Source organism: Portunus trituberculatus, chromosome 42 (genome assembly GCF_017591435.1).
Source record: "Portunus trituberculatus isolate SZX2019 chromosome 42, ASM1759143v1, whole genome shotgun sequence".
In the NCBI taxonomy this organism is placed as follows: domain Eukaryota; kingdom Metazoa; phylum Arthropoda; class Malacostraca; order Decapoda; family Portunidae; genus Portunus; species Portunus trituberculatus.
Window position 1 is genome coordinate 2,277,047 of NC_059296.1, and position 27,855 is coordinate 2,304,901.

Below are 27,855 nucleotides of genomic sequence, written 5' to 3' on the forward strand. Positions count from 1 at the left end.
GCCGGGTGGAGATATTTGGGTGTGTCTCCTTTCACGTGTAGGTGCTGTTCACCTAGCAGTGAGTAGGTACGGGATGTAAATCGTGGAGTTGTGACCTTGTTGTCCCGGTGTGTGGTGTGTGCCTGGTCTCAGGCCTATCCGAAGATCGGAAATAATGAGCTCTGAGCTCGTTCCGTAGGGTAACGTCTGGCTGTCTCGTCAGAGACTGCAGCAGATCAAACAGTGAAACACACACACTTTCACTTTCCTTCCATATAGTTTGCGGGAAATGGAATGAAGACTGCAATGTATCGATGTTAAGTATAGAAACTTGCATCTTAAAACTTGCATCTTAATTACCAATATGAGTAAAGGCTTTTGAAACACTGGCATATGTCTAAGATGTGAATGTAAATCATAGAGAGAGAGAGAGAGAGAGAGAGAGAGAGAGAGAGAGAGAGAGAGAGAGAGAGAGAGAGAACAGCTGAGCAAGGAGTATCTGGCATCCTGCAAACCCCTTCCGTCCAATCTGCACAACGAACATCACGGCCTCGACCTCAGTAGTGCCTCAGTGCCTGCCTCCCGTCTTTTGAGGCAGGGGATTCCACAGGTTTCCATAATACTCGTATTGTGCTGCTCGGTGGTTGTCGTTCAATCTACCAGCAAAATATGGCGACGTCAGTGGCTCTGGAAAAATTGCTGAGGCCCCTTGGAGTAAATCTGGAAACTGTAAGGACCTATGCGCTGTAAGTAACTAAATGGTTGACGTGTGTGTGGGAGGGCCGGGAGAGGCGTGCTACTCTTGCCATGCCGAAAATGTGAAAGTTGAGGTTCATACAGAGATTACAAACGCTTGGACGCATAACTAAGACAACGAAAGTTAGAAAGTTATTGTGGAGAGTATGACGGTGACTCTCCATGTCTTTTATTTCGGTAGAGATAGACGCCGTGCGAACCCGTAGATTTATTATGAAATATCTTTTAAGTGAATTTACTGATTAAATAATAACAATAACGAGGAAATATAAATAGTATAGAAAACCTCAACAGTGCTAAACTTGATATTATTGGATGGCTGAATCAACACTGTAGAGAACATTGATTAATTGATTTTCCACATTCAACAGCTGACATGGCATGCATGGGTGTTCTTTTTCTTTCTTTCTTTCTTTCTTTTTCTGAACAGGGAGCAGAATTAAAATGCACGCAAAAATATATGCTGTGAATATTATATCTACCTTAGTTATCACTCAGGTACATATTACGTTTCTTAATTATGAAAGATATATGACATACTTATATATCAAGCAACAAATGTGGCACAGAACCGGTGATATTTACCGGCTATGAGTCGCAATTACGTAATTTGGGGAGTCATGTCCGCTATGAACCGTACCTTGATCCTTGAAATAAACAGCTGAGCCCAACACGTGAAAGATGTTTGAGATCCGGGATATCACTGAGAAACACACAAGTTCACATAAGACGAGTGAGGAAAAGTTAATTAATTATTTGCACGTTATGGAAGTAGTTATAGGTGGCAGGATATGTTGAGTGCTGGATGATGCTAAAAAGTAAAAATGCTGAAGTGATTGTCCTTCTACCGAGATGAACCAGACGTGAGATGTCAGAGCAGACGACGGTTTCTTAGGCTCAAAACTTAAATCAAGTTAATACTCCGTTACAATGGGAGTCGTTGGCTGTGTGAGGTGAGCTGTATTTTTCATACATGTTTTAAGGGCTAAAATTTAATGGAACCATTTAAACTTGTTCCGGCAGGGGAGGAGAATTCCAGAAGAGAAGAGTGATGCTGTGTTGGTGTCATGCATGTCTTGTTAGATATGGATGATGTTTCCATGTGAATTTTGATTCACGTTTTTATGCCAGAATTGATATTCGCAAATAGGCAGTGTTGTAGGCCACTATGAGTTGTCGTAAATGGACATCTTTATTTGAAGTTATTTTTTGTTAACTCCAATGCCATCCTGCCAAGGTTCCTGGAGAACATGGACCGGGAAGGACACCACCATAGACATGTCACTTGTTAACAGCTTGGTAAGTCTTACCAATCGCGACCCCTTATGTGTTCTATTGCCGCCTCTTTATAAGAAAAGTAAGCTTGAGAATTGGGTGAGAAATCAAGATTTTGGAGTGGAGGATGCCAAAGTAGGCATTGGATTGCCCAATTTGGCATAATAAAACACTGAGGATGAAAAAACAATCCTCAAAAAATTGTCAACAAACAAGGACTATTCTCCTCCATATACTCCCACCATGTTATCCTAATTTTTTCAAGTTACTGGTTTTACTCCTCTAACCTTCTTCCAAACTATCACATGCAAAGTGGGTGGTAAAGGTAACAATGGGATTGTAATGAATAACAAATAAGTACAGGGTTCCAAAATCTGACTGTTCATCGTATTTTTTTATTGTCCTTATTCCTTCCATTAGATTTATTAATTTTATTTACTCTATGTCAATGGTAATTTCATTGTGATTGATAGTGGAGACTTAGTAGCCTTCATTAAAATAGCATTTAGATCAAACACAAGAGTTTTTGCTTCAGATGCTAATGATATTTATTTGGGGCAGGTATGCATTAGGATCTGTAATGATGGTGGGTGTGGCTCCAGAGTACCTTGGAGTCTGGTTAGTGTGGCGTGGGATGAGCCTCGCCCTTCCTCCTTGGGTGTACCAATGGGGTGATGATAAGCTCTACTCCCTCTACCAACGCCTTGTTCTCTTCTTCTTTGAAACTTGCACCAGAGTTGAGGTTTGTTGCAAAAAAGCTAGCTCTTTTTCTAGTTATTTAGTTGAATACAATTACTATTTTTCAATTTCTGAAATGATTACTTAATTGTTTATTCATTCATGCATGCATCTGACAAGAATCTTGTAAGCAGAATTGTAAAAGTAATTTTCCTAAGTAGAATTTGTTTTGTAGTTAAACCAGAAATTTTGATTTGCGAGAAAGAGTAGTGATATTTTGGTTGAATTCATTAATAGATTAACAGAGAATTAACTTTTGAATATTCTAAATCACTATATTGATAAATAAATTAGTATATGTGCATAATGTGATAAACATTAATGCCCTGTGTTGCATTGGTCGAAGGTGGTGATGTATGGTGATGCTGATGAAGCACTAAAGAAGAAGGAGAGTGTACTGTACCTTGCTAACCACCAGTCAACAGGTGAGCTTATTTCCTTATTGAAATTAATTTTCACAAGATAAGCACCAATCTCTTTTAAAATCAAATATATGTTGTTGCTGTTATATATATATATATATATATATATATATATATATATATATATATATATATATATATATATATATATATATATATATATACATACAGACTGAGATATATAGCTAAATACAGCTAAATTTTAATTACTGAATTAATGTGACTTGTTTGAAAGTGTCAATTCTATAATTTATTCCTTAAGGAATTTTTGGAGAAAGGAATTATAGAATGTGATATTTGTAAAATTTTCTAAGAATTGGCCTTTATCATGTGTAGAACCTGCCATGAGTTATGATCTGATGTACCTTATATCCCTACAGTGGACTGGTTGGTAGCAGACATGGTAGCTCTGAGGGGTGGATCCCTGGGTCACTTGCGCTATGTAATGAAGGACACCTTGCAGCTCATGCCCCTCTATGGCCACTACTTTTATGCTCATGGCTGCATCTATGTCAAACGAGGAAACTTTAACCAGAGGAAGATGATTGCTTCTCTTGACTATCTCAGAAATCCTAATATACCGGTAGGTAAGAGCTATGGCTCCAGTGTATTTCATGGAAAACTGTATGTGTAATTTTTAATGGTTCCAATGAAAAATTTTATCAGTACAACAGTTGTTGGCAGTATGTCAGTCAAAAATAATGATAATAAAGTGAGTTATGTACAGTATCCTCTATAGCAGTGGTTCCCAAACTTTTTCAGCTTGTTAACCAATTTAACATGCCACATTAAGCATATGTTCATAAAATGTTGTCAACATGGATATATATGGTTAGATTAAAGCACTACATATACATACCAGCTTATGTCTACCACAGCTGATGCTCATAGAGAAATTGACTGTGAAATAGAGGCAGAGGTGCTATGTTTTCAAGCTCAAATTATCACATTTTTACCATGATTAAAAATTGACTTATTATTGACCAAGATATCACATATTTATGAAAATTATTACATGATCTTATCGCATGCATGTTATTACCTATTGCATGGGAGGCCAAATTATTGTATTTTGCGATGATTATCACATGTCTGGCAATGCTTAATAGAGGCAGTCAGAGGCAGTGAGGGATGCATACTGGACACGTCAATGAGTCATCAGAGTTACTGAGTGACGTGTGTCTGAAGTATACCTGTCAAAGTACTTTTGGGTTGCCACACGGATACACATTTCTTTTCTAGAACTATACACGTATTAGTTTTTCATGTTTATTGTTATTCACTTCATCTTTATTAGTTGTAATTGATAATTATTTATGATAATAATAATAATAATTTATAAGAAATATTTATTTATAATATTTTTACTTCACAACTTTCCATATTAAAACTAATTTCACATTAATCCTAGTGCCAGGTACTGCAATGTTTTCTTAATTTTCAGAATTCTTAACTTTTTTTGTCACCTCTCCATAACTGTTGAAAAATTATTTAATTACCCACAGGAGGTAATTTACCCCCGGTTTAGGAACTACTGCTTTACAGTAGTTCCTAAACTGTTTATGTAGTACCTTTGCTCCATAAAAATATGAATAATAGGATACTAATGTTACTTCAAAATAACTATAGTTGATTCTTCTCATTTTGGTCTATTGGTGATGCTCCATAATGGATAAATTATGTTGAATGATGACTTGTACTCTTTCAGACTTGGCTCATTATCTTCCCTGAAGGGACTCGATACTACCCTGGTACACCCAAGGTGATCCAGAGTTCTGAACAATTTGCCAGAGACCACAATCTCCAGGTGAGTTGTGAGAAAGGTGGTTGTTTGAATGACTTGTGGTACAAGGGAACAATTGCAACCATGCAATGGCCTGATGGTGTAATGATAAGTGTGCTTCGGTCACAACTGAAGGATCACTTTAAATCTTTAACTAGGTGCAGGTAATTTTGTATTTTCTTCTTTCTTGTTATCATCCCTATTTACCCAGGAGAAAATTCCAGTATATGCAGACCATAACTGAAGATCTTTGAACTCACAATCCAGTAATAGCTGAAGGCTAACAAATCTGCTCTCAGTAGATGAGGAAGACAAACAATCCTATCCTCACTTGGATGTATGAGTGCAGAGTTAATGTTTATGTGGACCCTTACTGCAAGAGCATACAAATGGCATAAGGCACACCACAGAATGTGGTTAACAAACAAGAAAACATCTTTATACTGTCAGCTTCTTATTTCTGCAGTAATTGACATAAAACTTTCCTGAGTGAGTGAATTTCCAATATATTCCAATCTTCAAAAGTACTGATATGGGTACTATTGCCCTAGCCTCTGAAAACATGATGCAAAATACCAAATGAAGAGATGAAACTTTGAAGTGAAAAAAGAAAAAAAAAATCAAATATCCACTTATCCCTTGCCTTATCTTCCACAAGATCTTGGTTTCTAAGGACAAGTCCTTCCTGGACCACTTGACAAGTGATGTGGTGGTACACATGCCGGAAAGCACAAGGGCAGGAAGAAAACATTAAGTACAGGTATGAGATTAAAGGTCTTGACCTCCATTGCACAGCACATGCAATACCTGTAACTAAGGACTGATGCTAAACAGTTGCCTCAATTCAGACTTACACTTAGGCCACACATGCACCTCAGTTGTTATTTTTAAGCAAGATTTGAGTTGTATTATGTCTCAGGACCCATTTACCAACAGAGATGACCAAAGCCAAAGTGATCAACTTTATGCAAATTTGTACAGCATACATAGTTGCACAACTCACTTTTGAACTGTTTCCATGATCTTTGAGTTCATGTAGTATGTCTTTTCTAGATACTCTTAATCATCACCACCACCACCATCATTATCATTATACATCATCTTGATATCATCATCATCATCATCATCGTCATCATCATCATCATCATCATCATCATCATCATCATCACCACCACCACCACCACCACCACCACCACCATCATCATCATCATCATTGTCCACCATCACCAGTATCATCATCACCACCAACACCATCGTCATCATCATCATCATCATCATCATCATCATCATCATCATCATCATCATCATCACCACCACCACCACCACCACCACCATCATCATCATCATCATCATCATCATCATCATCATCATTATTATCACCACCACTATCATCATCATCATCATCATTATCATCATCATTATCACCACCACCACCATTATCATCATCATCATCATCATCATCATCATCATCATCATCATTACCACCACCACCACCACCACCACCACCACCACCACCACCATCATCATCTATCATATAATATATATCCCCATTTGATGAGCTTGCAATCATTGTAAAAGAATAAAAAAAATGCTCCTATGATGTTCTCATCTCTCATTTATTCTACTCTACACTTCATCTCCATTCACCTATTTTTATGCTCAGTTTTCCCATATTGAAAGGTGTCTTCTTGTTTGCGTCCAAGATTTCAATAAATTTTGCTTTGATCTATCTTGGGTCATACTTTCTGATTCTTACTGTCTTAGGATATTTAACTATTCTTCACTCATACTATTTATCCCAAGTTCCAATCCTATGTATCTCATAGTATATTATTTTTCTACTCCAACCCTGGGCAAGGAGTCTGCTCTTGATAAGTCTTCTTGGATATACATTTGAGTAGGTGATGCACTTGATTTGAGTAGTCAAGAAGTTTTCACCTATAGATTGAATGCAAGCGGAACACTGATACATCCGATGTGGGGGGAAGAGCGGGCCAGGGTGCTGCAGTTCAAAGTCTAGTAAGAACTCTCTCTTTTTTTTTTTTTTTTTTTTTTTTTTTTTTTTTTCAGGGATGTCTTGTTGGGCTGCTAAGATCTTGAACATGTTTTTTTTATATTTTTTTTTATTTTTATTATTATTATTATTATTATTTTTTTTTTTTTTTTTTTTTTTGGTAAGGAAATAGGGTGTTGCTAATGTATAAATTCTTAACAATTACATACATGTATATGGATTTGAAATGTGGTTCAGTTTGCCATATGCTTGTCTGCCTTTACAGTATCTACTTATCTGGGTTTCAGGTTCTTAGTTTTTATCTGTGTTGGGAGCTGGCTTTACCTTCATGTGCTGTATTACATACTTATTTAATTTAACACACACACACACACACACACACACACACACACACACACACACACACACACACACACACACACACACACACACACACACACACACACACACCCGGTAGCTCAGTGGTTAGAGCGCTGGCTTCACAAGCCAGAGGACCGGGTTCGATTCCCCGGCCGGGTGGAGATATTTGGGTGTGTCTCCTTTCACGTGTAGCCCCTGTTCACCTAGCAGTGAGTAGGTACGGGATGTAAATCAAGGAGTTGTGACCTTGTTGTCCCGGTGTGTGGTGTGTGCCTGGTCTCAGACCTATCCGAAGATCGGAAATAATGAGCTCTGAGCTCGTTCAGTAGGGTAACGTCTGGCTGTCTCGTCAGAGACTGCAGCAGATCATACAGTGAAACACACACTCTCAGTCCTACCTGAAGATCGGTCTATGAGCTCTGAGCTTGCTCTATAATAGGGAAGGCTGACTGGGTGACCAGCAGATGACCATGGTGAATTACACACACACACACACACACACAAATGTATTTATGGTTCCAAGATGAGACATTAGATCATCAGTAAAATTAGAGGAAAGGGCTTGGGAATGATATTTTCCATAGTATTACATCCAAATAACATAATGAGTTCAAAATATCAACTAGGAAAGATAAGAAGAGTGGATGGATTGAAATATATGTAGGTGTTATGAAGTGATATAAACAGTGAACATTCATCAGCAGCTATTTGTAGAAGGTGGCTAAACTTTTTATTTTAATTATTTATCTATATTTTTATTATTACTGTACAGTACCACTTTTTACTCTTTAGTTTTTGATGTTTTATGAACTCTTGTACTTAATGCCTTTAATTACACACACACACACACACACGGTAGCTCAGTGGTTAGAGCGCTGGCTTCACAAGCCAGAGAATCGGGGTTTGATCCCCCGGCCGGGTGGAGATATTTGGGTGTGTCTCCTTTCACGTGTAGCCCCTGTTCACCTAGCAGTGAGTAGGTACGGGATGTAAATCGTGGAGTTGTGACCTTGTTGTCCCGGTGTGTGGTGTTTGCCTGGTCTCAGGCCTCTCCGAAGATCGGAAATAATGAGCTCTGAGCTCGTTCCATAGGGTAACGTCTGGCTGTCTCATCAGAGACTGCAGCAGATCAAACAGTGAAACACACACAAGATTGGTTTGACGCAAAGTATGCCAGGGCAAAGGAGAAAAGGGATGGAGTATGGAAAAGGTGGAGGAGAAATAGAAATGCAGTAATAAGGTAAACTTCAAGATAGCAAGAATGAATATGTTGAAATGAGGAAGGAAGAGGAGAGGATCTATGAAAAGAGCATAGTCGAAAAATGCAAGGAGCAACTGAAATTGTTCTACAGATTCTTAAACGGAAAAATAAGACAAAAAGAAACAATAGAAAGGTTAAAAGGAGAAAATGGGATGGTGGAAGACCCAAAAAGTATGGCAGAACTGTTAAATAATAAGTTCCAGGAGGTCTTTACTAAGGAATCCAAATTTGAAAGACCACAGGGTAATAGAGAGACCATCTATATGGAAGAGATTAAAGTAACCAAGCTTGAAATAAAAGAATTAATGAAGGAACTGGATGAAGAAAAGGCAATGGGACCAGATGAAGTCTCAGGCAGAATACTGAAAGAATGTAGGGAAGAACTAGCAAGTCCTATATACAACATCATAAAATGCTCAATAGAAAATGGAACAGTACCAGTGGAATGGAATAGAGCTGAGGTGGTTCCCATATATAAGAGCAGAAGGAAGGAAGAACCTCTAAATTACAGACCAGTATCACTAACTAGTGTAATATGTAAGATGTGTGAAAGAGTAATAAAGAAACAATGGATTGAGTTCCTTGAAGACAACAAATTATTATCAAATAGCCAATTTGGCTTTAGAAAAGGTCGGTCGTGTGTAACAAATTTACTGAGTTTCTACTCTAGAATAGTTGATAGGGTACAAGAGAGAGAGGGATGAATTGACTGTATTTATTTAGATTTAGAAAAGGCATTTGATAAAGTGCCATATGCAAGGTTACTGTGGAAATTAGAGGAGAAGGGTGGTTTAAAAGGAAACACATTGAGATGGATGGAAAATTATTTGAGGGGGAGAGAAATAAGGACGGTAGTCAAAGATATGAAGTCCAAGTGAAGAGCAGTAGAAAGCGGAGTGCCACAGTGGTTAGTATTGGCGCCAATACATTTTTCTCATTTATATAAATGACATGCCAGAAGGAGTGAAGAGCTACATAAATCTGTTTGTGGACGATGCGAAACTGTGCAGAGTTATAAAGCAAAAAGAGGATTGTGAAATACTGCAAGAAGACCTAAATAAGATCTGGGAATGGAGTAAAAAGTGGAGATGGAATTCAATGTGGACAAAAGCCATGTCATGGAAATGGGAAAGAGTGAAAGACGACCAGTGGGAATCTATAAGATGGGAGATGGAGTAGAACTGGAGAAAGTAAAAAAGGAAAAGGATTTGGGAGTGACGATGGAAGAAAATAATCAACCGGCAAGCCATATTGATAGAATTTTCAGAGAGACATATAATTTGCTAAGGAATATTGGAATAGCATTTCACTACATGGACAAAGAAATGATGAAGAAACTGATAAGTACTATAATAAGACCCAGATTGGAATATGCAGGAGTAGTGTGGACCCCTCACAAAAAGAAACACATAAGGAAGCTGGAGAGACTACAAAAAATGGCTACAAGAATGGTCCCAGAACTTGAAGGGATGACATATGAGGAGAGACTAAAGGCTATGGATCTTCCAACATTGGAGCAGAGAAGGAGAGAGGGATCTCATACAAGTTTATAAATTGATAAACGGAATGGACCAAGTGGACAATGAGTATCGGATCCTGAGAGAAGAATATGCCAGTCGAAGCACAAGATCGCATAGTAAGAAGCTGAGGAAGGGAAGATGTGTAAGAGATATTAAAAAGTATAGTTTCCCGCAAAGATGTGTTGAGACGTAGAACAATTTGAATGAAGAAGTAGTGTCTGCAACGAGTGTGCATAGTTTTAAAGTAAGATTGGATAAGTGTAGATATGGAGACGGGGCCATACGAGCATAAAGCCCAGGCCCTGTAAAACTACAACTAGGTAAATACAACTAGGTAGGTAAATGCACGCACACACACACACACACACACCATCGAGCCATCGAGCAGGACACACGCATCTGAGCAGCTCACAAGAGATTACTACAAAAAGAGTTGGACTCAGGCCTAGACAGACGTATGTACAGTTGTAGAGGGGGCCATAGGTTCTCCTATCTCCAAATTAAATAAGTGTTAGATGACATATAAGGAATGAATAACGAGAAAGAGATGGAACCAAGTAGCACTGCCAGGCGTATGGCGGAATAAAAACATACGCCGAGTGATAACCAACGCTTTATAGAAACCTCTATTGGTTTAAGGAAAGTGACTGATGATACTATGGAAAAAGATTTCTCGGGTTTTAGGGATGAATGAGGTAATATGAAAAGGCTTATTAATGTAGAAAGAGAATTAAGATATATGAAGGAGGTGATGTCCAACACAAGACCGACTGATAACGGAGAACACAGCCCTGAAATTGAGAGTAGCTGAATTTGAGAAAGTCAGTGCAATAAACTAGGAATTGAAAGAGGAGATTTAGGAAATAAGGAAGCAAAATGACATTCTAAAAACCACATGCCTAAATTAAAGAGCTTGCAGGCTAAAGTGCAGGACGGGATTACAGACAGGGCATAGGTGGTCTAGGTGATGACAAGTTGAAAGAACTAAGAAATGAATGGAAACAAGAGCAAGAAGAGGAAAAAGTCAAATTTTCAGAAGTGGTAAGGAGACAAATTCAGGTGAACACGAAAGTCGCTATAATAGAAGTTATCAAGGAGAAGGAAGATTTGGTGTGGGATGTAGTGGACAAGAAAAAAAAAGCTTCGTGATTTATGGGATGAGGGAAAAGAAGATCAGGATGAGGCAGTGTGTGAAGGATAATACAGTTTTCCACACAGAACGGTGAAAAAATGGAATGCATTGGATAACAGAATTGTCACAGCACATAGTGTGCATAACTTTAAAGAAAAACTAGATAAATGGAGATATGGAGACATGACACTATGAGCCCCACTCGAACCATGTACAATACAATTAGGTAAATACACACACACACACACACACACACACACACACACACACACACACACACACACACACACACACACACACACACACACACACAATCTGGTTGGAATCATAGTAATTTTCTTCTATTACTTTTATCAAAACTAATGTGAATTGCATCTATTGTAGGGCATAAGTCATATGTCCTATCTGTTTATCTATATATCTACCTGTCTATATATATATATATATATATATATATATATATATATATATATATATATATATATATATATATATATATATATATATATATATATATATACAGTAAGTCCTTGTTATTCGGTAGTTCGTTATCCGGTAAATTCAGTTATGGTATTTGGAAATTACTACCCTCGATTCGATATAGAGTAAGAAAAATTCACAGATACGGTATTCGCTCATGTCATCCGAGAGGGCCCAGCGCGGGGGACCAGGGGTGATGACGTCATCCACACCACACCTCCCCGCCACTCACAGTACTAACTTTAACTTGACCACCCTTGGAATCTCTTATCTCTTCCCCTTCCCCCCCTTTTTAACTGCATTACATGTTACTTACATGCATTACTAATTAGATGAATAAATGGAATATTAAAGGGTTTATTGTAAGCACTAATATATTCATAGTAATCATGGCAAACATTTAAAGCCTACTACCAGCGGTGAACCATGCAGCAACTGATAAAGGGCACAGATGGGCCTGGCAAACCCACTATCAGTGAATAGTGGAAGTTGTATAACATCAAGCACGCCTTAGATAACATCAAGTCATCTTGGGACGAAGTGAAGACGTCTACCATGAACTTGGCGTGGAATAAAGTATGGCCAGAATGCGCGCATGACTTCCCAGGCTTCGCTGAAGACAACATCGGTGCGATCAGAAATGACATAGTAAATCTGTGCCATAGGGCTGGCTTCGATGAAGTTGATGATGATGATGTTCAAGATCTTTTGGAAAGCCATGCTGAATCTCCCTCAAATGATGAACTTATAGAGCTAGACAAGGCATCACAGGAGGCAGAAAAAGAGGCAGACGAGGAAGCACCTGTGCGTGGCCTGGACATCAAAACTGAGAATGTCTCGGTGGTATCGAAAAAGCTCTACAAACCTTGAAGGAACGTGACCCAAATTCTGCCAGGAGTAGCAAAGTGGCTCATGACGTAAAGAAAAGTGTCAAGATTTATCAAGAAATTTATGATGAAAAAAAAACAAGAAAAAATAAACAGTCCTCAATCTACTCGTTCTTCAAGCCAGTCAGACATGCTGTCCTTGTGCCGATCCTGCTATAGCTGGCCCTTCCTCAATATTCTCTTTCTTCAAACCATTGAAATGTGCCGACCCTGCTACAGCTGGCCCTTCTACATCTGCTTCCGACAGTGCAGACGACGACGTCTTATGCTCGTCTGCCCACTCAGCGGAAGAAAGGTAAGGGCTGAAATCCCTACTGTCCCTTAGCCTCGGGAAGGACATCATCTGATAGAATACATGGCGATTGAATGGTAAATCAGAAACATTTTCTGTTTATTTCTTGCGCAGTACTTTACTTTTTTTTTTTTTTTTTTATATATATATATATATATATATATATATTATTTTCATGTATTTTTATTTCTGTAGGGGTGACTTTCGACGTGCTGGAACGCATTCCCTAATATTACATGTTATAATGGGTTCAGTATACGGTAAATTCTATATGCGGTAAGGTTTTCAGGAACGCATATGTACCGTATAACGAGGACTTACTGTATATATATATATATATATATATATATATATATATATATATATATATATATATATATATATATATATATATATATATATATATATATATATATATATATATATATATATATATATATATATATATATATATATATATATATATATATATATATATATATATATATATATATATATATATATATATATATATATATATGTGTGTGTGTGTGTGTGTGTGTGTGTGTGTGTGTGTGTGTGTGGGGCTCATAGTAATCTGTCTCTATATCTAATTTTATCCAACTTTTCCTTTAATATATACACACTCAAGCTGTTCCAGATGTCCACCGTCCTATTTGGAAAACTAAACTCTAATATTTCTCTGACATTGATGTTTTCTGATCTTAGAGTGTCCTCTTTGTTCATCTATCTCAGTCTTTAATCAATGATACCAGGTCTTGTCTCTTTATATTTTTCGTACGATTTACTATCTTGTACATTGTTATTAGATCTCCTCTCTCCCATCTATCCTTCAAAATTGGTAGTTCCATTTCCTTTAGTCTATCTTCATAGGGAAGGTCCTTTACTTCTGGCACCATCCTTTGGATTCTTTTTAGCTTCGTGATGTCCTTTTGCATGTGTGGTGACCACGCCACTGCTGCACATTCAAATTTAGGTCTTATCATCGGGGTTATGATTTTTTTCATTATGCTCTTGTCCATGTAGTTAATTGCTACCCTGACATTTGGTAGTGTCTTGTTTGTTGAAGCAAATAACCCATTTGTGTCTTTCTGGAGTCAGAGTCTTGTACAATCACTACTTTTCCTTCTTTTTCATTATAACCCCTTCTGCTAGTTACAGTGCTCCAACTTGATGGAGGTGTCTCTTATTACTGTCCTCATTTTGCTTTCTGTTAAGTAGTCTCTAATCCAGCTTAAGATACTTCCCTGTACTCTTCCTATATGTTCTGTTTTCAATAGGAGTCTTCTGTGTGGTACTCTGTTGAAAGCCTTTTTATTATCTATATACACTGTGTCCACTCATCCATCTCTCCCATGTAGCTCATCTGTAACCTATGTATAGAAACTTGGTAGATTTGTTATACATGATCTTCCTTTTCTAAATCCAAATTGGGAGTTGTTTATGATTTAATTTTCCTCCAGCTAATCCAGCTATATTTCTTTAATAATTATTTCACAGGGCTTTCCCACAACATTAGTCAATAACACGGGCCTATAACTCAAGGGCTTGGTTCTTTTCCCTCCTTTGTATATAGAGACTATATTTCCTCTTTTCCATTCCTCTGGTACTTTCCCTTCCATTAATGAGCTATTGATCACATCCCAAAGTGGGTTTATCAGTTGTTTTATACATTCTCTCAGTTTCCATCCTGACACTTCATATGGTCCCTTTGGTTTTCTTACATCCATCTTTTCTAGTAATATGCTAATTTCCTGTTTATGCATCATAACATTTTGTAACCCTTCCTGTGTCGTTTCATCATTTGGATCTGTGAAATCTTCTACATTAAAGACAATCTAAAGCTCTCATTCATCAGTTAACTCATTTCTTCCATTGTTTCAGATATCCTGTTTCTCTTAATTAACTTTGTTATGGTCTATCAGTTCATCATTTTTCTACGTAAATACTTGTAGAATAGTTTTGGTTCCTCTCCATATCTTTCTATGCCATCCCTTTCAAACTTTCTCTCCTCCTCCCTCCTTATTCTAATACATGTAATTAATTGTTATGTTCCTCATTAAAATGCTTGTAGCCTTATACCATGTGTGTTTGCTCTCTTTAAATCTGTATACTGGAAGTACCTTTTTATCCCTCATTGTGTTTATCTAGGGTCTTGCCTTGCATGGTTTCTTTCCAATTTATACCACCAAAGTACTTAGTTAATCCTTCAAAATTTGTGTTGGCATGATTCAATCATCTTTTTGTTTGTGTTCATCATTCCATCTCAAAATTTCCTGATCTTCCAATTCAACTTCTAGCACTACATGATGTCTTTTTCCCATGGGTCTACGTTGTTCAATGGCTGGACAAAGCTGTTTTTTTTTTTTTTTTTTTTTTTTTTTTGTGAATATCAGATCTAACACTGATGTTTCTTCATACCCTATATACCTTGTGTATTCCTTCACCCTTTGGGTTATTGTGTTTACCGCTGCCAGTTGTAGTTCTCTCCATCATCCAGTGTAGCTATTTAATTTCATATCCTCCCAATTAACATGTTTGCTGTTTAGATTGTTCACAAGTAATACTTTTCTGTTGGTTCTTTGCATATTGTTCAAGCACCTCAGCATTTCATTTTACATTTCCTGGTGTACTTCAAGTTTTCATGTATTAGTCTTTGGTGGCACACATCTTAATATGATTTTTTTTTTTTTTTTTTTTTTTTTTTTTTTTTTTTTTTTTCCTCCCACTGGTCCTAATTGTTATACTTAAAACCTCAATCATTCCATCTCTGTACTGTATTTCCACGTTTATATCTTCCTGAACCATTATCAATACTCCTGCTTTTTCCTCTTCTGTCTCTCCTCCAAACATTATTTTCCTGTTCTTTAAAATTTACTTTGTTCCTATTATATATGCCACATCCAATTTTTTTTTCCAACATATTGTCTCTCACTTCCAACATTCCAACCCATCTATGTTTGTATGCATAACACTTAATGTCTTCCTTCTGCTTCCCACACATACCATTTCCTCAGCCTCATGTCTAGTACTCTCCAGTAAAATTTCTTCCTCTCGTTCTCTATCCTCTTGTTTTTTTCTTTGCCTTCATTTCTCAGTTCTCTCTTTTTTTCCCTTTTTTCCTGATTCATATCCCTCCTTATCCAAATGTTGTTGTATTCTGTATCTGCAGTCAATTTTACTGTCCTTGCCAGTATTTTTTCAACCCCAACTTGGAATCTCAGTTAAACTTTGAACCCTTTTAACACTCTGGTGCATATTTTGACATTGGGGCGCTCGTGATATATCCGATGATAATTGAGGAGTTCCAGACCTGAAGAGTTAGTTACTGATCTGTATGATTAACATCTTTGATCAACCAATATTATACTTCTTGCGAACACTTACGAACTCTTTGAACTGTATCTACTTTCATGCAGATGCAAGTATTATTGTATGTGAGTAAGATTTAGATTTTTATTATCCATAATTCAACCTATTCTCTTCCAGTAAAATCCCACATTGCTTCCATACTTTACCTCTCCAGGTACTTAAGCATCACCTAGTGCCAAAAGTGAAGGGAACTTGGTTAGTGACCAAGCATCTACATGACAAGTTTGATGCTCTGTATGATGTATCTGTATTTTATGAAGGAACCGTTGATCAGTCAGGAGTAAGAGGCAATGCACCACAACTTATAGGTGAGTCATTCACACTTGTTTTTGTTATATATTTTAAGAATACCTCATAGTAGAGCAAAGCATAAAATAAAAAAAAAGTCCAACATTCTTGTACTGCTTTACAATAATAAACTTGGGGAAACAAATTTACTTTCAAGGAGAGATGCTGCAGGTATATGGAATCCTAAAGTAAGATAAATGTGTGACATTAGCTTGCTAAATAGAATAGAATAAGATCAAGATATTCTATTTAGTATTTAATGTTATTGCAGAATTTCTGTTGGGAAAGTGTAAAAGGGTTCACATTCACATACGGCGCATCCCTATGACTGAAGTGCCACAAGAGGAGGAAAGTCTTAGAGTCTGGCTACATGGCTTGTATGCTGAAAAAGATAAGTAAGTCAATCTGGAAAAACTTAATTCTTTGTGCTTCCATGAACTTAATTACCAAACTCACATTTCTTTAATTTGACTTTAGCTTTGCATGTATGGATTATGAGGTTCTGACGAGGATTCTTTCCACAGACTAGCAGAGAACTTCTTTTCCAAGGATGCAACACAGAGGGCTACTGTGCAGAAGACACTTGGAGGAAGAGTTTCCCATTTGGGGCTTTGGTCTACCCTTTCTTCCTTCATATTTTTTACAGCCTTGTCAGTGCCCTTTTTGTGCACAAAGATGGGACATCAACTCTACCTTCATCTACTTATGTATGGCACAATGGGTTCCTATGCCTGGTTGGCCATACGCTCTGTTTGCTAGTGCCATCAGGAGTAATAGTGATATGCACAAATTGGATCTTGACCTCAGTGTACTTATGGCTGTCAAAGGAATGATTGGCTGGTTGGTGCTATGTAGGATCACATATTTTATTACCTTTTATAGCTGAACATGCTTTACTAGAGGCAGACAAATTAGGTATGTTTTTTCCCTTGATATGGGTAAATAAATAACTGCATATAGTCAGAAATAACGGTTTTCATAGTAACTGAATGCATTGGAAATGTCAACAGTGATTTTGGTATTTATATTTTGTTCCAAAGTAGAGCCAAAATGACCTGCAGTGCAGGCTCTTATTTGGGAATGAGAAATCAATGCAGTATAATAAAATGCCTACTAGTAAAGTCAGTGAATATAAATTTGATATATAAAACCTTAAAACAAAATTAGTGTGTAAGGACTGCAGCTGTGTATGGAATTCTGTAGGTAAAACAAATATTTTTTGTATATTAATGTTGGTCGTATTTTTTTCCATCTTTTAGTCACTTTTCACTTCATGTTGGAACTTTTTAGCATTTTAGTGAAAAATTCATTTATCTCTTTCAGTAGTTGGCTACTGCTAGTTATATATGTAGATGTTAGATAAAAGGAGACATACTTCTGAAATCAGTTAGTTGATATCTTTTGTCTTACACAATCTTGTTATGAAGTTGATATCTTTTGTCGTACACAATCTTGTTATGAAGTTGATATCTTTTGTCGTACACAATCTTGTTATGAAGAAAAACAAACCAAGGAACATTGAATTTGTTTAGATATTTAACATGAGAACCTTTCATAAAAATGATACTCACTTTACATTTACCATTAGTGTACAATGAAGTTAATGGAGTGAGAATGGAAGTGCACCAAACTGACAGATGATAATCCTATGCAACTTGTAAGCTAAGCACAAGTGGATGTAAACTGTGGAAGGGTACATTTCTCAACTCTAACAAGGGTTGTCATCAATAACAAAAAGGCCAAGCATCTAACCATCATACCTCCAGCTATTAAGATGCACTTTCTATTCATGAACTAGAAGTCATATGTTTGTACTTTATGTGCTGTTGCTATCTGATTTTTTTTTTTTTTTTTTTTCTCTCCCCCCAACATGTTACTTTACCAGACGAGCTGATATTATTTGTGATGATAATTTCTTATTAAACTGTTTTCCTGCATAAATTTGATTGCATTTTAGCAAGGAACAAATGTTAGATATTTTTATTGTTACTCATAATTCAATACTATGTATTCACTGAGAATGGTAATGAAGGCATTAGAGTTCCTGTTTGGCTTTGATCTTAATGCTGATATTGGGACTCTTGTTTAAATCTTAACTATACAGGAAGTGGTGCATTTACTTTCACACTCAGAAGTAATATTGTTTGTGTTACCTTTCATTCAAAATTTGACACATGGCAGTCTTTGAGATCTGTTGAAATATCATATCTTACAATGAGTGTCACTATTTAAGGAATTTGTGATGTAATTAACAACATAAATTCCAGAATGTAATTACTACTCATAAGAAAACAATAATCCCATTGTATTGTCTTGTGAAGAGGTGTCAGAATGATAAAGAAAAATTATAATAACCAGTAAAGTAAGGTTAAAGTAAAATATTTTCATGAAAATTTCAAATGAGGCTGTTATTGCAAGAGGGGGATAACCCTCATGGCCCTACTTTCGAGAAAATACGCTTTAAAGTTAGCCACTTGTTACGCATGGAAGGAAGGGCATACTATGCTATTATCATACATCAAAATAAAGGTCTCGAAGAGTTCTGTTTTGTCACCTTATTTTCATCTCCACCTCCTAGGAAAAAAAAAAAAAAAAACTATACCTACACTTACCAGCCAAAAAAGTTACCAGGGTAGGTTTTTTTTTTTTTTTTTTTTTAAGGGTCTTATGATGTTAAAGAAAATCCATTGTGATGACCATCCTGTTCACATCGTTGTCCTCAGCGTACGTTTGCATGAGGTCCTGTGCCACATTCGCCCTTAGATTGTGCAGCCTCAGGGTAGTGTTCAGCTCCTGCAGCTTTGAATCATCCTTCTCCATCTTCGCCTGCTCGATGTTGAGTTTGGTCTTATCACAGAAGCTGCACGTGTCGACGTGGGGGGGGGGCTTGTACCGATGTTGTAGGTCATGAACTCGAACCTGTACTTGACGAAGGACACGACCTTATCGGCAGGTATAACCTTGTCGGCACAGTCCTTCTCATACAGCTCGTAACACTTCCTATGGGTAAACCCAGGTGGCAAGTAGAACCGGTTCTTGCTTTTCGCACGGGAGTAGTGTGAAGCACAGGTAGGCAGAGAGAGAATGTGGCTCTGGATCTGCTGCCTCACGTCATCAGGTGTCTTTTTGATAGACGGTGCCCTGCCACGTTCATCATGAGGTGAGACACCTGTCTTACCCACTTTTGCCACCACATTCTCCACTCTCTTCTTGCTGATACCGTGGATGTTGATAAATGATACCTTGCACACCAGTTTCTGCTCACCATTCACCTCCACAGAATATTCATATGTGACCGGCATGAATCATCACCTGCATACTTCCGAGCAACAGGTTTCCCAGACATGTGTGCAGCAAGGTAGGCAGACTGTCCATCATGCGAGCCTATTTTCCAATAGTTCTCGAAGACTTGATTGATATTGTCACGCCCTACAATATCATAGCATTTATTAGGGCACATACATGGCGGTCCAACTTAGCGTGCAGGAACAATGGCGCCAGTCGTGGTACTGGTGTACTCTTCTCCAGTGTCTCTATGTTTCTTCTGCATGTTTCTCTTCCATGTAGCAACGTCACGCCTTCTTCTCTTCCTTGCCTCTTCCATAGGGCCTAGGCCAGTAGAAGCAGGGCTGCTCTCATCACTGGAGGAAGACATCACTCTTGATAGTGGAAAAAAAAGCAGAGATGTAGCGTAGTACATGCGTAAGCAAGGCACATGGTGTGGGTCTGTGGAGAAAGATCAGGCAGGATTAAAAGCCGTGTTGTTTTCCACACGTGGTCCTCCCTGCAAGTAAACAGAGGTTGTGATTGGCCGAGTGTGGGGGCGTAGTGAGACGCTCGCAGTTCATTGGCTCGCGCACCACTACCACCAACTGCGGGTTATCCCCAGCTTGCACTCACTTCCAATGTTAGTTTAGATTTTTTGTGTGAATTTTGCTCAACTTTAGACCTTCATAACACCCACCAAATGGTCGATTTGGGTATTGCTGACGTGCTTAGAACCTTTTTACACCCTTTGTGAGCACGTTGCCACCCATAACTCGATTTCACCATTTTTGAGGGTTATCCCCCTCTTGCAATAACAGCCTCAAATATGAATTACTTTAAAAAAAAAAAGGACGAAAAATAACATTTAACCTAATTTGTAATATAATGTTGACATTTCATTTATATGACAATATCATGGAACAGGAAATTCAGTTGTTGGTACATAATACCATGGTTTCTCAGTCTTGCAGGAACAACACTGCTATTGATGATTAGTTTAAATCTTGCATGGTTTTAGTACCAGCCTGTTTCATCCTCAGATATCATGAATACTTAGATTAATGATAGAACAATTAAGTAAAGAAAATGTAAGAGTCTCTTACAACATATGGGTAAAAAATAATAATCAGATATAACATGCTCATATACAAAATCAGTATCACTTTCTAGAATATTTGCTTATATTTGAGAAGATAATTCAACAAACTAATGATCTCAAAATAAAATCAGTAATTATTGTAAACTTTATAATAAAGTACTCATAGTAGTATCTCATATATGAAGGGCCATTCTTATTAAAGATTTCTGTGTGTGTAGTATGTGTGTGTGCTAGAGAGAGAGAGAGAGAGAGATACTGTTACATCAAATACATGCATGTCAAACCATAATGCTTTTCATGACACCTACAGGACTGATGCTGTATAGTCAAACACAATTTAAGATTAGTGAGATAACAAGAACCAAAAATTGAAATTTGATGGTAAGTGTGATGCAGTATAGTCCTCTGTGGCATCATCTCATTGAGGTTGAGTCAAGTCATTACTGTTGATGATACAAAATAAAGGTCAAGTGTACCACTCCTATGATAACGTATATTTCTATTTAAACACGTCACTACATATTATTTCTTAATTTCCAGCCTGTTTCCCATTAATAAAATGTGATGTAGATCATTTCTGGTCTACATAAAGCCTCCTGTTTAGTATGCAAGACAACAAAAACACATCAGTCCAGATTGCTGTCCTCTTACCAGACAGTAAAATCACACATCCTCAATTAATACTTATACTATTTTCTGTTAGGTTAACAGATTAAGTTCAACTTAACAGATTTATTTTACAAAGACATTACAAGTATTCTATTATTTACATAATACATTTGCAAGAACCAAATGGAAATGGAACTGCATAGTCTCACTTCTCTTGATCCTGCAACATTTTATGGCCCTTAGCTTTGAGTTTGCTTGCAATGGTCTGCTGCCTCGTGTCCTCCTGCTCTTGCTTCAACTGTTTTTCACGCTGTATGGCAAACTGTACCTCACTCATTAGCTGTACCACCTTGGTCTGAACAAAGAAAAAGAATCAATATCAGTGAAAAACTGAAGGAAAATGAAGTGTGTGATGGATGAAGATATTTGTAAGCTAAGGAAGAAAAAAATGTATGTAAAGTGAGTGCATGTGTAACTAAAAGCCACTTACTGCTGCCTCACGTTGAGCCCTGGCCCTTCTAATTTGGCCAATCCTGAGAGGAGTAGGGCGGCCATCCAGAAAGGTATAATCTGGCCCATCAATTAGAGGTCCATGTGCTCCCAGGTTAGTCTTAAAGCTGGAAAATTTTGAGGCATTATTTAAAGTAGTATCTGTGGTCTATGATGATAGTACTTAACACATAAAACAAATAAGTATTTTTAATAAAAATTTAGGATGTTAAAGATAGTACTTTCCATAATATTGGAGAAGCAAGAGACAATCATGTAAGACAAAGATAAAATATGCATACCAAAGTACTGTGTCAGGAAGATAGATGTAATGTTTATAATAGATTTCATTCTATGCTTAGCAATGTAAAAATTTCATATATGGTACAAGTGATCACCCCTTTCTATTTCATTCATCTTGAAAGGCACCACAACTAAACTTACATTCCAACAGATTCCAATTTACTAGCTTTCTTTTCCTGTGGCTGGTATGTTAGATATCCTTTCACCCGACTTGCAAATCTGTTGGGATTTGTAACAGGTTGGTTAAGTCTTTAAGGAATGACCAAGATGAAATATGCCTAAAGTTATGCTTTCATGAATAAAAATCCTGTGCATACTGATATGTGTGTGTGTGTGTGTGTGTTTCACTGTTTGATCTGCTGCAGTCTCTGACAAGACAGCCAGACGTTACCCTACGGAACGAGCTCAGAGCTCATTATTTCTGATCTTCGGATAGGCCTGAGACCAGGCACACCACACACCGGGACAACAAGGTCACAACTCCTTGATTTACATCCTGTACCTACTCACTGCTAGGTGAACAGGGGCTACACGTGAAAGGAGACACACCCAAATATCTCCACCCGGCCGGGGAATCGAACCCCGGTCGTCTGGCTTGTGAAGCAAGCGCTCTAACCACTGAGCTACCGGGCGTGCGCGTGTGTGTGTGTGTGTAAAAAAATAATGATTCTTTTCAAAGTATATAGTGGAAGACTGCATATATTTCTTGGTGATCCTCTCTTACTGAATTGATGTTGCAGATAATGGCAGTATTCTAGAAATCATCAGAAAATGAATTAACAAAGATAGTGATGAACTCTTGTATTGCTTATATGGTTAGAATATGGATGAATATAATTACCCATTGGAGAAATTCTTTGTCACTGTAGCAGATAGGAGCATTTGACATTTGGAATGCCACCTCATCATTCCTGTCACAGAGAAAATTATTTAATAATCACAATTACATATACATGATTAAGTCATACAAAAAATATGCTTGTATATATATATATATATATATATATATATATATATATATATATATATATATATATATATATATATATATATATAAAGTGGGCTTCCACAAGGACCTTTTGATCTCTCTTAAGGTTTTATAACCATCATTGGAGGAAAGAAAAGGTAAGTTCATATAGTTATCTTAAAAATAATAATAATAATAATAGTAAAATAAAAAAAAAAGTTTTGCACTTGTGCACCAGAAAAGTCTTGACAGCTTAATGAGGAATATTTATAGAGGTTTCTGTGATTTCTACTAGAACAAGATGTGAAATGAAGCTGGGGATTAGTCTAAAATTTCAGTAAATTTGCAGTTTTGATCAACATTTCCCTAATTTAGACAACCTAGAACATTTAACTTCATAAAAGCTTGGTTAACTTCATATGAGATGTAAAGTTTTCAGTTTAGATTATTAGTGAAGATCAGACTGAGGATGTTTAGTGTAGAAAAGGAGGACAATTGAGTGTCATTGAAGAAGAGGGAATAGTTGTCTATTAGGTTGTGTCAAGTTAGATAGTATTGTTTGAAACGGCAATAAAACCAAAATTCATGTCTTTTTTTTTCCATGAACCTTTCAGCATCATTAAAAATCCTTTACAATTTGTTTTCAATGTTAATACAATGAAGTTATATATTGTAAAATAAAAATAAAATGATAGAAAAATCAACTAATGTCTAATATTGGTCCTTGTTAGTAATTCATGACACGACTGTATACTGTGGTACTGTAATATACTCGCTGTATTTTATTTATGTTCATTAATTTCTTTTTGCACAGCCAACTATCATTGACTCATAGTTATGCATATGAAAATAAACACATTGTGCCAGGAACAGAGTTAGATAAGGTTTAGATTAAGTTAGGTTAGATTAAGTTTGGTTTATTGCTGGGGTTAACCAAATTATACCATATTTTCTATTTCTTAAAAAAAAAATAATAAATAAAATTATAAAAAAAAAAAATAAAAGGCCATATTTGTTAAGAAAGAACCTGTTGTAATTTCTTTTTTTTTTATCAAGAAACCAAAATAAACATGTATTACCGGTGGGAATACTGTCACAATCACCAGTTTCAACCACACCCTTGTCCTTACTGGGAATTTAAATGGAGCTGTGCAGGCTGTGCAGCCACAACCTTAAGTATCCCGAAGGTGCTGGTTGCAAGTAGACTGGTTCGATTCTATGGCCACAGTCTCTCAGATCCTCGTTAAGTCCTTCCTATGCCTTCCTTGGCTCAACCTCGCTATTCTTCAGTCTTTTTCAATTCAGCCAGAGGATGATTCCCAGCCGCCGGCATGCAGTGTGAATTATATCACTTTCTCGACAAAGAATTCTGCCAATCACAGTTCAGTCCAGTAGGTGTGAGCTAGGGCAGTGCAACAGCTTCCACTACATAGTCCTTCTATGTTGATAAATATTTTCTAAGGAAGGTGACTATTTTCCTTTTGTACTTGCTCCTGCTCGCCTCGGGATAAACAAACACACATGGTATAGTTGTCAGAATTCGCTAGTTACAATATATATTTCTTTTATTGTCATGTATCTCTATCCTAACATGACTATAGTTCATATTTAGATATTCATGTAATGTCGTATTTTAAAATTCAGATTTAGCATTATTGTTCTTGTAAATATCCCTTAAGGGATGATTTGGGAGAAAGTTTCCATTTATGAAGTGCCGACGGCTAGCAGTAGCCACTTGCTTACAGACATCTCACCAAGATGGCGATAGATCCTTCCCTGGCCGAGACTGACATTTTCGATGAAGTGTTGAAGTACGGCCTGTTTTTAGGGGCCATATTCCAGCTGGTGTGCATTGGGGCAGTCATGTTCGTACCCAGCAGAGATGATCGCAGGGTGAGTCAGCTGAGAAATGACATAGAGAGCAGGCGTGGTGCGGCCACTTCCAAATTGGTTTACTTATTTTGTTTAGTTTACTGAGAATAATGATAGAAGTTATTGTAAAGTTTATGAGCGTAAGCTTCGATCACTCATACTGGCTGTTAGGTTATGTTGTGATCAATCATTGTATTTGCATTCTTGAAACTTTGTTTTATTTTGGAGATTGACATTCGTAATCCAGCCATCCAAAAGTGACCTAATGCCTCAGCATTTACAGTTTTTAGTTAATGTTTACTATCGGTTCTTGTCATTAGTGCATGGCAGAACTGCTTGTTGTGGTAATATTCCTACTACTTCACTGCTTTGAATTTTTTTTATTTATTATTATTTTTTTTTTTTTCGTGCGCTCTGTGAAATCATTCACTCATACGTTTGAAAACAACACATTGCACCAGAAAGTTAGATAAGGTTTAAAGCGGACAATACACGATCAATATTAATACGCAGTATTCCATATTGTACAATGTTATTGACAGTGAAGGTGTGGTATTAAAAAACATTTCTTTAAAGTCTAAGGGTACAAAAGATCATATTTGGCAAACTTGTAAATATTTACCACATATTGTGTTAGTAATCCTGTTCGAATCCTGTCCACGGTCCGAGGTTAGGAAGGGCATCCACTCGAGGGTAACGGTTCCCAAATGCCAAAACCAAAGTCCTCCTGACTTCTCTGTCAGGAGGCACCGTCCTAGCCCTAATGTAATAGGGGAACCGGACGTAAAAAAAAAAAAAATAAAAATAAATAAATAAAAAAGTGTTAGTAACTTATTGGATTCCCACCATAAGGTTAACTAATCTAATCTGACATTCTGTAATCTAACTGCGGAGTTTAGGGGGGATACCATTGCTTCTCCACAACCCCTCCATAAGATAAACTAACCTAATTTAACATTTTATAATCTAACTGGGGAAGGGCTTTGCCCCCTTGTCTTCCCCACCATATTACCTTCAAGACATTATCATGACTGAATTAAACCAAATCTAATCAATGGGTGGTATAATTGTGGCATAATGCAAATACTCAATTGCTGATCATTTTGTTGATAGAAATTTCCAAAAGATATTTCAGTAAATTATATTCTCAGTTATCATACTTATTTACTGCAACATCCACGTTGAAACTGAAGTCTACTTATCTCTGTCTACAAGGTAACACACTAGGGGTGTGCCAGAAATGTAGTAGTTTATTATTATTTTAGGAAAAGATGATGTCACAAATGTGACAGGTCATGGGTTTTGAGGATGTGTATGTACCTCTAAACCAGCATACAAATGACTGCAATCAAGGCCCAGCAGATGGAGCATGAAGAGAATGGACCTTGCAAATAGAGTAACATGTCAGCATTCTATTGAGATATGTGTTTAAATTTCTTCATTAGTGGTAATGAGATATGAAATGATCCATATTGTGAGCTCTTATCTCATAATGAGGAACAGTGGAGCCATGCGTGCTTTGGAGTTTTAGGGGTCTCCAAGCGCATGGGTTTGAATCCTGTCCACAGTCCGAGTGTAAGTTAGGCTTCCTCACTCGGGGCAACGATTTCCTAGCAGGTGGGCTTTGAAATAGGAAGTACCCCAAAAAATATCCCCTTTAGGCTATAAATTACCGTCAAAAGCCTATATGGTATAAAAGAAGAAAAGTATTAACCAAAGTTACATTATTACCACACTTTTTCTCTCAATACAAATATTTTCAGTGTCCCCAGAAAAGGTGGTAAAATTTTCAGGGATGCTTTTATATCATCAAAAATTATGAGGAATGTTTGTTAACCTATGCCATATAATCACAAAAGATGGTCTTGAAACCCAAATAGGTTTCACTATAGCTTGCTGAAATTAGTAAAGAAAATATGTTGAAATGTTTGAGAATATTTAGCTGATTCTTTCCCTTTGGCAACAGGATGGTGACTCAAGTGACGATGATGGATCAGAGCATGGATCACCCCATACATCACCACCACATCGTGGCCATAATCAGCACCACCGCCGCAAACAGGATAAGAAGAAAAGACGATGAGGGAAGGGAGAAATGTTAACAGTTAAGGTAAGAGTACTAGAACTGTTTTTTACATTACAAATACCTATAAATAAACAAAAATTGTAATAAAATTGTTTGATGTCCATCTGGCAACATGTCATGTTTCAAGGTTTGGGGCATCCATACCCAGAGTTCTTAAAGAGTAGAACATACAGTACTATGAATGTTATAACTATAATTTAGCAAAGTCTTTAGCAGTGAGCCCTGTTGCATTTCTATTTTTATTTATTGATTTCTAAACGAGAAAATGCTTATTCTACCACAAATACCTATTGGTTGCAGTAAGCCAAATATCCATGATATACTGAGGGGTCCACGATATAAGTTTACTCATACTAGCCAGGAAAATCAGCGATGTATTGAGGGCACAATAGGTGAACCGCAATAAGACAATGGATTACTTTATATGTTATGCAGATATGGTACTTACATGTATCATAACTTAAATATGATTAGTGTTATATTGCAGTTTTGTTTACACAGACTGTTCACATGGAAATTGGTGGTGTATAGCAGTAGCAGACTCACATCAGTTGGTCTGGTCTTTGGTAAAGAAAGGTGGGTGCTTGATATGTCAGTAAAGAAA

The 27,855-nt window shown here is 37.0% G+C and overlaps 3 protein-coding genes across 10 annotated transcripts; 2 read left to right on the forward strand and 1 right to left on the reverse strand.

The window, feature by feature from the left end:
* Positions 1-512: 512 nt before the first annotated feature.
* Positions 513-19,102, forward strand: LOC123517497 (1-acyl-sn-glycerol-3-phosphate acyltransferase epsilon-like). Of its 5 annotated transcripts, none has more exons than XM_045277617.1 (9): positions 513-725; positions 2,572-2,752; positions 3,095-3,173; positions 3,551-3,753; positions 4,879-4,977; positions 6,898-6,972; positions 16,426-16,579; positions 16,831-16,954; positions 17,084-19,102. In XM_045277617.1, exons 1-9 carry the CDS (start codon positions 649-651, stop codon positions 17,316-17,318), a joined length of 1,227 nt encoding a protein of 408 aa, XP_045133552.1. In that variant the 5' UTR covers positions 513-648; the 3' UTR covers positions 17,319-19,102. The 5 variants fall into 5 exon arrangements, with proteins under 5 accessions (XP_045133552.1, XP_045133554.1, XP_045133553.1 ...); XM_045277618.1 differs by lacking the exon at positions 513-725 and adding an exon at positions 1,446-1,688; XM_045277620.1 differs by lacking the exon at positions 513-725 and adding an exon at positions 1,860-2,034.
* A 2,540-nt stretch (positions 19,103-21,642) lies between these two features.
* On the reverse strand, positions 21,643-25,863 carry LOC123517498 (39S ribosomal protein L52, mitochondrial-like). Of its 4 annotated transcripts, none has more exons than XM_045277623.1 (5): positions 25,788-25,863; positions 23,168-23,237; positions 22,468-22,545; positions 22,025-22,151; positions 21,643-21,889 (listed from the first exon to the last, which is right to left on the reverse strand). In XM_045277623.1, the coding sequence occupies exons 1-5, from the start codon at positions 25,846-25,848 to the stop codon at positions 21,740-21,742; spliced, it is 486 nt and encodes a 161-aa protein (XP_045133558.1). In that variant the 5' UTR covers positions 25,849-25,863; the 3' UTR covers positions 21,643-21,739. The 4 variants fall into 4 exon arrangements, with proteins under 4 accessions (XP_045133558.1, XP_045133560.1, XP_045133559.1 ...); XM_045277625.1 differs by lacking the exon at positions 25,788-25,863 and adding an exon at positions 24,373-24,826; XM_045277624.1 differs by lacking the exon at positions 25,788-25,863 and adding an exon at positions 24,424-24,825.
* LOC123517499 (protein anon-73B1-like) lies at positions 25,019-27,847 on the forward strand. The gene is made up of 3 exons (XM_045277627.1): positions 25,019-25,186; positions 27,132-27,275; positions 27,753-27,847. Exons 1-2 carry the CDS (start codon positions 25,052-25,054, stop codon positions 27,246-27,248), a joined length of 252 nt encoding a protein of 83 aa, XP_045133562.1. The 5' UTR covers positions 25,019-25,051; the 3' UTR covers positions 27,249-27,275; positions 27,753-27,847.
* Positions 27,848-27,855: the final 8 nt, after the last annotated feature.